We start from the raw sequence: 12,605 nt of genomic DNA, 5'->3' as shown, positions 1-12,605 counted from the left end.
TTTTTAAGACGGAGTCTCACTCTGTCACCGAGGCTGTAGTGCAGTGGCACAATCTCAGCTCACTGCAACCTCCACCTTCCGGATTCAAGCAATTCTCCTGCCTCAGCCTCCTGAATAGCTAGGACTACATGCGTGTGCCACCACACCTGGCTAATTCTTTTGTATCTTTAGTAGAGATGGGGTTTCACTGTGTTAGCCAGGATGGTCTCAATCTCCTGATGCCGTGATCCGCCCACCTCAGCCTCCCAAAGTGCTGGGATTACAAGCATAAGTCACCATGCCCAGCCAACAGGGTGGGTTTTTAAATGCCCTTTTTTCTATTGTGAGTATGTAATGCTTTTGTAATTTAAATAGTAATACTTTTAACAAACTATGATTATCAAATTAGGTCCCAGTTTGAATACATATTTTTCTTTCTCATACAATTTGGTGAAGTTTAAGTCAGCTTTTATATCTTCATTACTATAAACATCCACCATGAAGCAAAGAGAGAACTCTCTTCTCCAGGCAATCATGGTCTATCTTGGGGTGGGGGTGGCCACGATACCACATTCACTTTGCACTTGCACACACGTGACCCATCACGGAAACACCCAAGAGAGGAGGGACTCCAGCCAGGTCTTGCAGGAATGCCCTACACGCTCAGAAGCTCCCTCACTGGGGTGTGGGGGGGGCTGAGGCCCTTTAGAGCTGAGTGTATGCAGTGTGAAAAGTCTCCAAAGAGTAGTGGAAAGTGAAAATGTCTGGGAGGAATAAAAACCTAAGTTTACGAAAAGACTCAATGCCTGCTCAAGTTAGCAAACCAGTACTCTGTGCAGTCTCCTACTGCTGGCTCCCTGGCTGAGGTGATGGGGCCTGCAACTCTTCCCCCTGTGGTTGTTGGTTATACTCTTACACCATAGATGGACAAAAGGGAAGATGTGCTTGACACCAGAATTCCATCCAGAGCCCACGGCCCTGAGCCACACAGATGAGAGGCCCTCTTGTAGCCACCCCTGTGGTCCCTACTGCATGGTCCCAGCGTCAGCCAGTCCCTGTGGTGAGGATGAGGGAATGACACGGGACAGCCACAAGTCGAAAGGCCCACTCTAAGCTACCTCCAGGCCTTCAGCCAAGTAAATGCGGGCAAGCTATGTGAGCTATCTGTGCCTCCGTTTCCTTATTATAAATAAAGATAATTACACTGCCTTATCAATTCAGATCATAGATATTGTAGTATTTTATGAAACCTTCTATGTAAATTAAACATTCTTATTGTCTAAAAGGAAAATAAACAACTTAATCACTACACAAATTCCAGGCAAGTGTAGCCTAGTCCATTGTCCCTTCTCAGGCATGGACAGCAAGCACCCTCTCTGGAGCACAGAGCAGACCCAGTCATCCTACAGCAGCCTCTGACCCAGACAACAGCCTGGGCAAGCAGCGGTGCCTGGGCTCAGTGCTAGTAAGTGATGGAACCAATCTGTGCAATTCCAAAGCCATGGTTACACAGAAGAAAATTATTCAAAAATGATTTCCCCAACTGTTCAAAATACCAGAGTGGATGTACAAAGTTCCTATATTTAACCATCTGCAGCAAAACGAGGGCAAGGGAGAGAAGACCCAGTTCCCCCACAGCGGTCAGAGCCCGCGTCACTCGTGTGCAGGGACCTCTCTCCATGCTGGGACCGAGACCCAGGGTACCAGAGCAGAGACCACGACCTCAGCCACTCACTGACTGCTCTAACTGGACACGTTCACCTACACTGAAATTCAGTTTCTAATTTTAGGATCAAATAAATTAGGTCTAGAAATGAATGGGGCTAAAACATGGATTAAAAATTTTGTTTCCTTGTTTTTCATTAAAAAAACAAAACTATTCAGTTATACTTACAACCCTCAAAGGGACATCTTCTGCTTTCTGCCCCTTGGTTTTGGGTGACGGTGCAACAATCGCCGAGGGTGGGCCCTGGGAGGACCTGGTCACAGGGGCGGCAGGGCTGGGCTCACGTGTCCTCTTGTCCTTTCCTGGGTTTGGCTGTGAAGATAACAGGGGTGGTGGGCAGGGCACAAAAGGGAAGAAAAGTTCAGTTACACAACAACTTGACCACCTTCTCTCTTTAGTACACTGCTCTCTCTGTTTTGAAGCTTTTTTTTAAAACAATTCTCATATTTTATAAATAAAAAAGGATGAAATGGAACATCTGGATAAAATACCTTTTTCTTTTTCTGTTCATCGAGAATGTGTTCTGTCACTCTTTGGACAATTTCATCAATACTCAATCCTGAGAGTGAGTTCTTGTTTTTGCTTCGCACTTTTTTAATAAAACCAGCAAGCTCGGTGCTGAAAGGCAAAGTGACAACAGAAAGTTCTCTACCGCTAAGAAATACTACATGCCAATATTAATCCAACAGCCCAACCCGAAGAAACAAAGACAAGGCACACAAAATTAATTTGAAAACCACTGATAATAACAGTCACTGTATCTAAAAGCAGGTCTTTTTTTGAGACAGAGTCTCACTCTGTTGCCCAGGCTGGAGTGCAGTGGTGCCATCCTGCTTACTGAAACCTCCGCCTCTCGGGTTCAAGCGATTTTTGTATTTTATAAGAAGAGATGGGGTTTCATCAAATTAGCCAGGCTGGTCCTGAACTCCTGACATCATGTGATCCACCTGCCTCAGCCTGGCCTAAGCCACCAAGCCTGCTGGCCAATCATATTTTAACTGCCCCTTTGTTTACAAACTTCCATTTCGAAGCCTGTAATTAACACTGTCTCAGAAATAACAGCATATCCTGAAGGTCATTCCTGAGCACAGGGTCCTTTGTTCCAAGCTGCACTTCAGAGACACTGCCTCTACCTTACCATCTCCCACAGCTGAGACAAGAGGCACCTCTGGCCGCCTGGCACCAGCCTGCACAGCAGAAACCAGAGGTGGAGGCAGAAACACTCCTGAAGAGCTTGCCATCACCCCAACCCTATTTACAGCTCCTGCTTACTCAGGTAAGGGCAGCTTTTCCCCACTCACAAGAATACCTTGTTAACACGTTCACATGCCACATTCACCGTGGAATTCCATCCAGTCTTCAACCTCATACTCTAACAAATAAGAGGTCTTGCCTGACAAGGTATAGGTTGCTGCTGCCTTCTTTGCTATACGTAATTTTGTCTCCCCAAATGATGCAAAATTATTGTCATGCAGTTCATTTACTGATTCCATAAAGCTAGTTTTAGATAGTGTTATTGGTCTCACCAAAATCTTAGCAAATTGTCATGGGTTCTGAAGAGATCCCATGACATTACCCAGTGGTCAATGTTTTCAATTTACATATGCACATTAAAAAATTTATTTGAGGCCAGGTGTGGTGGCTCATGCCTGTAACCCCAGCACTTTGGGAGGCCAAGATGGGTGAATCACTTGAGGTCAGGAGTTCAAGACTAGCCTAGCCTATATGGTGAAATCCCATCTCTACTAAAAATAAGAACATTAGCCAGGGTTGGTGGTGCATGCCTGTAATCCCAGCTTCTCAGGAAGCTGAGGCAGGAGAATCGCTTGAACCCAGGAGGCAGAGGTTGCAGGGAGGCAAGATGCCACTGCACTCCAGCCTAGGTGACAGAGACGGACTCTGTCTCCAAAAAAAGAAAAAAAAAACAATTTATTTGAAAATACTTATTTCTATATTTACAAAAAGAAAGAGCACCTGTCTTTCTGAGCAGAACAACGATGCAACCCTTTTCATGTTAACACCTAATTGCTCTTGACTTTCTCTGATCAGGAAACTTCAGCTCAACTAAGCATGGAACAGTCACAGACATTTTCTGTTCGTACCTGTTGTAACACGGGAATACCACTGACAGGTGCTCAATTATACTATTGAACGGCTTTTTTGGAGACTGGCTTGAACGTGCAGCACGTCCTGGAGGAACATGTTGCTTCTGATTAGCCACAGGTCTTTGCTCTGACAGAGCTGCCTGGCCAGCCCTTTTTGGCCCTGGCAGCTGAGTGGCTTCAGGCTGACTGGGAGGTGGCCCTGGCAAGAGTGCAGGAGGAGCCTCCTCTGGGGAATTGCCGGCAGAGAACACATTGGGATCCCTGTGAACTGCTGCGTGGCTTCCAGTCACGTCGCTTGCAGAAGTCACAAGCCCTGGGTCATCGTGGCCTGAAGAGTCAGGGAGTAACTCAGCATAAGCCTGTGAGGAACACACCAGAGTATGGATCACTTAGGGCTTCCCTTGAATTAAGAGGAAGAAATGCCAAGGGCAAAGGCTGCTGAATGAATACAACAATAACGCAGCCCAGAAGCTCCATGCACAGGAAACCTGAATACTGCGAATTAAATATTTTTGTTTAAAAGAATTATTGATAATAACTTGTTAGTTATTAGAACAAGAGTAGGAGGGCTCAGACTTCTAAATAATTCTCTCTATAGGTCACTATTTTCTCTGTAAGATGAGAAAAACCACCTAAACTAGACCACTTCACCTGCCTACTGGCCCTCCTTCAGCCTGGTCACACTTCTCCCCTTCCAAGCTAAACCATGTAGCTGACAGATGGAACATCACAGTCCCCATACTCCCCAGAGCCATCTCCATCTCAGCAGGGCCGCCTCCTCTTCCCTTCCCAGCCCCACACTGTTGCGTTCTCCTGGCAGCTCTCAGGCCTCTGTCCATACCTGCAGTGCTGATGCTCCTCCCCAGGCAGCTGCCTGAGGCCGAATCTTTTAAAAAGTTTTCAGTCTAGAATATTTTCCTCAGATCCAAATCTGCAAATCCACTTGGGCGATTCCAAGGCAACCCAAACTCAATGTGTAGGAAACCAGCCTCAGGCAGCCTCCCCAATCCTGCTCTTCCCCTAGTACTCCTGGACGGAAGCCCAAGACTCACCCTTGACTCCCATGTGGACACATGGGGCCCGGTCTCCTAAGCAGCATAGCGCCTGCAAATGTACCCCTAACCACCTCTCTCACATCTGTTCTCTTCCCTCCACCCCCACTGTCATGCCCCATCCAGGACAGGCTGATGGCATAAGCTGATAACCAGCCAACTGGAAATCACTCAAGCCCCTCCTCAACACTCCCCCACACTAGTAAGCTCATCTTCAAAAAGCACACTAGCTCCTTGTAACCCTCAGATACATTCCGAGACCCCCAGTGAATGCCTGAGATCACAAAGAGTACCGAATCCTATGTATAATATGCACGAATTCCTTTTTCCTTCATCACAATTTCACAGACAGGATTCGTTCTGACCACAGATCTTAGCAACTTCAGGATACAATCTTTTCTCTCTTCTTATTAGGTCAAGAATTTTCAGGTCTTCACCTAAAGGAAGCATTTTATTGCTTCTATAGCATATCTGAATGACCAGCATCATTACTCCCATGGTTTGGGGCCATTATGAACTAAAATAGGGGCGACTTGGACACAAGCACTGGGGTAATGAGAAGTTCATCTGGTCACCGAGACGGTTTCTAGGTGGCTTGTGGGCAGGGAGCAGCAACAGCATGAAGATGCTGGACAAAGGGAGGAGGCATGTCACAGGTGTGACCTTGAGATTTCAGATTTTATCACGCTACTCAAAACAGTGTGCAATTTAAAACTTATGGATTATGTATTTCTGGAAATTTCCATTGAGTATTTTCTAACTGCGGTTGTCTGTAGATAATAAACCACAAAAAGTGAAGCTGTGAAGAAGGAAGATTCCTGTATGAATCTGCTGCTGTTCCCTTATTTGAGACCTATCTCATCTGGCCTAAGGAAGCTAGAAGCATCCAAACTACTGTAACACAGCTTTTAAGGCGACTCCCTTGGCTCTGCCCCTGGGTACTTCTCCAGCCCGTGTCATACTGAGCTTCTATGACAGCAGGAAAGGAGTGTGTTCTCTATCTCTCTAGGCTCCAGGTGCACTGTGTGTTCCATCTAGAGCTCTGACCCTCCAAACACACCCCCTCCTCCTTTGGTAAGTTCCTACTGCAGATCTCTGTCTCTGGGAGAGTTCTGGAATCTTCTGCTGAGGCTACACCTCCAGATTAGGTTAGTGGCCCCTGATTCACACTGCTCTAGCATTTTCCCTTGAGAAACCTCACTCCCCGTGCAGCTAACTATGGATTTAAAGTCTGTCTTTCCCCAAGCCAGTGTGCACTTTGAGGGCACAGCCCACATCAATCTTTATCACCACTAATTACCCAGTGAATGAATCAGGGAGAAATGAGATACAAAGTAAATAATTTTTAGGCACACTTATTACTCAAGCTCCTAGAATACTAAGAGTTCCCAGAATTTTGGATATGAAAATTCTTTTGAGTATGAAATAACCTAAGTTAGAATTACAAACTAATAGTAAAATACCCTATTATTGAGAGCCAACATTTTCTGTATATGTATCTGTTACAAGAACTTGGAAAAACGATAAATGAGAAGTGCCCTTTAATGTAATTCTAAATAAAACTGCACGTTCAATGGAGAGGAAACTGGATCTCAACACAATATTCTACTCAGTTCAGGGTGGCCACATGTTTTCCACACTTAATTATTTTTTCAGATGAATTCACAGTAAGTTTGAATGTTTACTGTACAATGTACTGGTGAGAAAGAGACATTCAAGGCCAGGCTGAGATCTAACTCACGTGAGGGAAAGGCCACAGTGGGAGGCCCAGAGAGGGCCGCCCCTGACAGGTTTCCAGGGGCAGGCAGGATGCAGAGTGAGGACGGAGTTCCAAGCCACAAACAGCCCAGGCAAAGGTCTGGCAATAGTGGGAGGGCGCAAATCACATGGTGGGAAAGAGTCTCCTCTGTCTTTAGGAACCAGATTTCACTGTCCTGCCACAACATTCTGGAACCTCTCTCTTTCAGCTCTTGAACACAGTCCCCCTTTAATTTTGTTTTTCTTTTATACCTACGTTTTCTCTCAAGATCTAACTTTAAATTTCTATAGTCTGATCTCCTCTGGGCCTAATTCATTTCAATTTAGTATTTTACTAAGCAACTGTTCTGTGCCCAAATCTAAGAAATACGGGTTTAGCCATATCATAAAGTCCACAAAATACAATTTATGCTTTTCTTTACTGTGCTGTGTATTAAAATAAAAAGATAAGATTATTCACAGTTATTCACAAGATTCAGCAAATACCTCAAACAAGCAGTAAAATATGATGTGCCAGACCAACAAAGCCCTTTATGTCTCTGACATAGCAGCTTTTATTCTGTATTTGAGGGGGAAATCTCTTAAATTTTGGTCTTATGCACCAAATATCTAGGAATAAGAGTATAATCTGAGGTGGTAATAGGGTTCTGCTTGAATCACAGGCACCTGGATTATTCATTCAAAGTCAGGAATACATATACAACACACACACACACACACACACACACACACACACGGCACCTGGATTATTCATTCAAAGTTAGGAATACACACACACACACACACACACACACACACAGATTGAGGGCAGGGGGAGAGAGAGGAAAGAAAGGAGCCAGGCCAAGGTACAGGAGAATGATAGAAATGTAGCAATGGTGTATTCACCTCAGTCCATTCCTCATACAGATGTAGAAAGACTGATCTATTTTATATAAGAATGTTATAAAGCTTAAAAGGTTAACCAGTAGCACCAATAATGAAAACATTAAGTATTAATCAATCTCATCCTGACTCCCAGAAAACAGTAACAAATAACTACTTTGGCCAGTTAAGAAATAAATTATGTTAAAAAAAAAATGTGCTAGACTTACCATGTTACAGGTGGGAAATGAAAGCTCAGAAATCTGCACTTTAGAAAGTTCGCTGAGCCGAGAACCATTTTTAATTGCCTTAATTTGTTCTTCAAATTGAGACTGTGAGTAGAAAGGAAAGGGTGGGAAAGCCACAACTGCCAATTAATACTTTGTTTCTGACTATACATTATAAATGAAACATGACTGTCTTGTAAGGAAATTCAAAATAAGACCTCATTAATCCGAATGCTCCACAGCCTTTTCAAACATAATGCCTCTAATCTTACCAATCAAGGCAGAAGTCAAGATGGTTAATTAAGAAAATACCATTATGTCCATGAAAAGCTCATACTTTCAACAAAAAATATATTATTGATAATAACAGACAAAAAAGAAATAGTTTCAATATGACACTAGCCTCCCGAGAATTAAAAATATCATAAAGATTTTGACAGAATTAAAAGACTTTTTATACAACTTACCTTTGCTTTCTCAATCTCTTTTGTAACATTAGAACGAAACAATTCCCATGAACATATGTCAGACTCCATGTCAGGATATGCTGCAGAATCACTGAAAAAGTATAATATAAAACTGGTTTAGAAATTAAAAAAATTAAAAGCACTTACGTACAAATAAACATCTAAACATGAGAGAAAGATACATTTTTTTTTTTTTTTTGGGACGGAGTTTCGCCCTTGTTACCCAGGCTGGAGTGCAATGGCGCGATCTCGGCTCACCGCAACCTCCGCCTCCTGGGTTCAGGCAATTCTCCTGCCTCAGCCTCCTGAGTAGCTGGGATTACAGGCACGCGCCACCATGCCCAGCTAATTTTTTGTATTTTTAGTAGAGACGGGGTTTCACCGTGTTGACCAGGATGGTCTCGATCTCTTGACCTCGTGATCCACCCGCCTCGGCCTCCCAAAGTGCTGGGATTACAGGCTTGAGCCACCGCGCCCGGCCGAAAGATACATTTAACATGATCAAATATACACAAAAAATCCCAACTATTTTTAAAGAATTGCTTATCTTAGAAACTTGCCTCTAGAGACACTTTAGAAAATTTTAATAAAAACTCTAAAACTGAAGGGCAGAGAGAAAATAATTCTCCTGAATTTTAAGTTCTTTTCCCAAATTTTAAAGTTTGACCATTCTTCATTTGACATCTTTAATGTTTAATATTAAAGCCAGCCTCTGCATTCAAAGATTTTTTTTAAAAGGTAGTTTGAAACATTCAAAAGATTCCAATCAAACCCTAATCACTACCTTAATATAAAAATAAAGGATAGGCCTAAGATAAATTTATAATCTCAGCACCACCTCATGAATCTGGTCTATTGAAAGTGACAGATAAACTGACTACTCCTAATTGAGAGGATCAAAACCACTACCAATCTGTGTGTATAGTAAACCCCTCATTATGCATCTTGAAGAAAAACCACAGTATTCTTTTTACCTCTTTTCTGTTTCTATACTTTGGTGGAAAAGGCAGAATTAGCATGACATCCTGAAGAAAGAATCTTTGTATACTCTATAGTTTACTGCAAGAGTCGATACTATTAGATGAAATGAGTCTGAGATACCTTTGCTCCCCAGATGAGCCGCAATGCAGCCTATGACGGGTGCGTAGTACAGGCAGTTGACCACCACTTGGTCTCAACCTCAGCTGTACTAGTCCTGTAATCTAAATCAGCATATTAGTTTACCCTTAATCAGAAAAATTTTCTCATGAAAAAAAACTAAATCTTGAAAATGAAGAATGGGCCGAGGGTGGTGGCTCATACCTGTAATCCCAGCACTTTGGGAGGCCAAGGTGGGTGGATCACAAGGTCAGGAGTTAGAGACCAGCCTGGCCAACATGGTGAAACCCCATCTCTACTAAAAATACACACAAAAAAAATTAGCTGGGCATGGTGGTGCACACCTGTAATCCCAGCTACTCGGGAGCCTGAGGCAGGAGAATGCCTTGAACCCGGGAGGCGGAGGTTGCAGTGAGCTGCCGAGATCATGCCACTGCACTCCAGCCTGGGCAACAAAGCAAGACTCCATCTCAAAAAAAAGAAAAAAAAGAAAACAAATAAGAACCATACATTAAAACTGACTGTACATGACTGACACAACCTCTGGTTCATTGCTGAGGGTTTGAAATTTGAATCAAAAGGCAAGCACCAGGAACGATAAAAAACCTGGGATTAAAAACGCAAAACGTGTGCATAGAACACGGTAAGAGAACCCAATGAAAAGTTATCTCACATGCAAAAAACCCACACAGAGAAGTGCTAAGTACTAGGGTGAAGAAGATCCTCTAGGAATCCCAGGCAAGCCTTATCTCAAAAACAAAAACAGGTAGAGATTGTATGGAGAGCTGAAAAAATTTAGCATGCGTGAATATACTTTGTAGTAACATTCCTATATACAGTCATGCAGACTGTTAAATAGCTATTATGGAAAGCAATTTGGCAAAAAATTTTAAAAGCCTTGAAAATGTGATCTTCATTCCAAAAATTTACTGCATAGATGTGACTAATAATCTGCATAAAGATTTAACAATGAGGATGCTCACTGCAGGGCGGCTAATATTAACAAAAATTCACAGACAACTTCACTGTCCCAGCACAGCAGAGTTTGATAAATCATGACATGTTTCTATGCTTGAATACTATCCAACCTCTCAAAATTAGGTTGGAGAAATGGAATTATCAATATGAAAAGAAATTTCCTATGTACTATTTAGTAAAAATAAATCTGCAAATTTTCATTTTTTCAAACACTTCATGAAAATATTCTAAAATACTGTTATATCTCCATTTAGAATTATGAATAATTTTTATATTTTTTGTTTGTCTTAACTTTTCTACAATTGAACATGTATCAATCATGTAATTATGAAAAATAAAATGGTCCTAATACAAAATAATGTTTTTCTCAAATGGTCCTAGCTTTATCTTCTAAATGACGTGCTGAGAATGCCCACAAAACCAAATTACCGGCTAATCTGCTCCAGCTTCTTAAGATAGGCTTCTGCTTGTGACTCCATGATCTGTAGCTTATACACTTCACTCTCCTTCCAGTTTTCAAGGATGGATACCTGCCAGTTGGTTAGAGGACACGAGTATTTTATAAATGACAGTCTGAAACTATTTTAAAGGTTAAAACTTAAACATTCGAAACCACTTTCTAATTTCTCCTTAAATGAAACATGACAGAATCACCAGAACTTGATTATATCATAGGTGATCATGAATTAGAGGTTGAGATTTGAAAACGGAATAATAAAATGACATTACAAATGTATACCTTACACGATCCCTTTTGCAGATATGCATAACTACATGGCTTTCTGCTAAAGCCATATATAAACAGAGAGCCAGCTTAACTGCATGTGCACACCACTGTGTATTACCTATGGTCCTGCAGCAGAATAACCCTTAATAAGGGCAGCATCCTCTGCAACAGAAAAGCCTCAGAGAAGCTGTTCTTCTCAGCAAGGGTATCAAAAGCCTTTGGGATATGCTTTTAAGATTTTAGACTCTCTGTGGCTTCCCTTTAGAATCCAACTGGCCATTTTTATGAGAATCCCTGCAGGAAATGTAGAATGGCCTCATGGTCCAAGTGATCCATTAATAGCCTTTTAATCCAGGTGTCAGTAACCTTGACAGGACCCACCAGGCAAACCTGCTTGCCAAATGGTGGTAAACATGAACTAAACAAGCTCAGGAATACAGATGCAGGTGTGGGACTCACAGAATATTCACACTTCGGCTCTCTTTTTCCTTTCCTCTCCTTAGAAACAGGTGCATAGTCTATTAATGGAAAAGCCTAATGCTTGCAGACTGTATAAAGGAAGTCTTTTCTTATTTTACCAGAATAATCACAGACACATATGCCAATAAATATCATTTGTCAGCTAGAGAAACATAAGAGAATAATGTTTTAGGAACGAAATAAAATACAGCCAGGTGTCATTTTGATTTTTGTCTTAGTAATTTCTCAAACAGTGTACTGACATTGTTATATATTCTTCTAGGGGGCAGGAGGAGTGTATTCTTAATACGTGGGTTATTTTCAATTTCCTTTCCAAGTATTGGCAAATATGGTTGACTACTTCATGGTACATCACTTGACTAAATATGATGAAAGTATTCAAAGTGTACGGTATAGGAAATGAGTGAATTATAATGGTAAAAAAGGAAAGCAGGTTACAAAATTTGGTGTACACTATGAGTGCATTTAAGTAACAACATAAGCATACTGGTAAAACATCACAAGGCTATAGGCAAGAAAAAGAGTGGTCGTTTTAGGGAGAATATATTATGGGTGACAGGGTATCCTTTAGGCACCACACTTTTCAGTAATGTCTGTTATGCCTTGTATGTCATTGAAGTAACACAAAAACAAATGACAAATGCCATAGCCATCACTAAGTGTCATGGACTCACCTCTGCAGCCACAGCTCTCTGATGACTTTCTTCACAATCCTCTTTCCCTTTCTTTATACACTCTTCTATTTTCATTTTCTCATTTGTAAATGTGTTGCTACAAATATTGAAGAAAAAAAAAACCTTCTTGAACAAAATTTCACAGTGAGATGACAAAAGCTTCAGGCTGGATGAGCTTTGAAACCGCACCACAAAAGTCTCAGCTACAACTTCCAGAGCAGTTTCTCACCGCATATTTTACTACATAAAACACAGACTTACATGTACTCTTCGTGCTTTACAAGTGATCAAAGGCAGGTATGAAACGGAAGTGCATATTTGGTGGGCATGCTGAGAATCAGGTGAGGGCACTGTTCCAGTTCACCATTTTTATGAGGTAGATGGAGTACAATCTGGTGACATTAATAATCTGTACAGACCAGGTACAGTGGCTCAGGTCTGTAATCCCAGTACTTTGGGAGGCTGAGGCAGGC

At 41.9% G+C, this 12,605-nt stretch overlaps 1 protein-coding gene across 10 annotated transcripts in view; it reads right to left on the bottom strand.

Moving 5' to 3' along the window:
• The window catches only part of TTC3 (tetratricopeptide repeat domain 3), a 127,121-nt gene that overhangs the window by 4,680 nt on the left and 109,836 nt on the right, over window positions 1-12,605 (bottom strand). For all 10 annotated transcript variants that reach the window (XM_017526232.2, XM_037737665.1, XM_017526233.2 and 7 more), the window contains 7 exons: window positions 12,133-12,229; window positions 10,681-10,781; window positions 8,176-8,266; window positions 7,712-7,813; window positions 3,808-4,169; window positions 2,197-2,323; window positions 1,874-2,017 (listed from right to left, as the gene is read on the bottom strand). In XM_017526232.2, coding sequence (XP_017381721.1) covers window positions 1,874-2,017; window positions 2,197-2,323; window positions 3,808-4,169; window positions 7,712-7,813; window positions 8,176-8,266; window positions 10,681-10,781; window positions 12,133-12,229 — 1,024 coding nt within the window. The remainder of the gene's footprint in view (window positions 1-1,873; window positions 2,018-2,196; window positions 2,324-3,807; window positions 4,170-7,711; window positions 7,814-8,175; window positions 8,267-10,680; window positions 10,782-12,132; window positions 12,230-12,605) is intronic.

Source organism: Cebus imitator, unplaced genomic scaffold, assembly GCF_001604975.1.
Source record: "Cebus imitator isolate Cc_AM_T3 unplaced genomic scaffold, Cebus_imitator-1.0 Scaffold41, whole genome shotgun sequence".
NCBI classification, from domain to species: Eukaryota; Metazoa; Chordata; class Mammalia; order Primates; family Cebidae; genus Cebus; species Cebus imitator.
The sequence above is the reverse complement of the archived record's forward strand: the minus strand, read 5'-3'. Positions and strand labels throughout refer to the sequence as shown.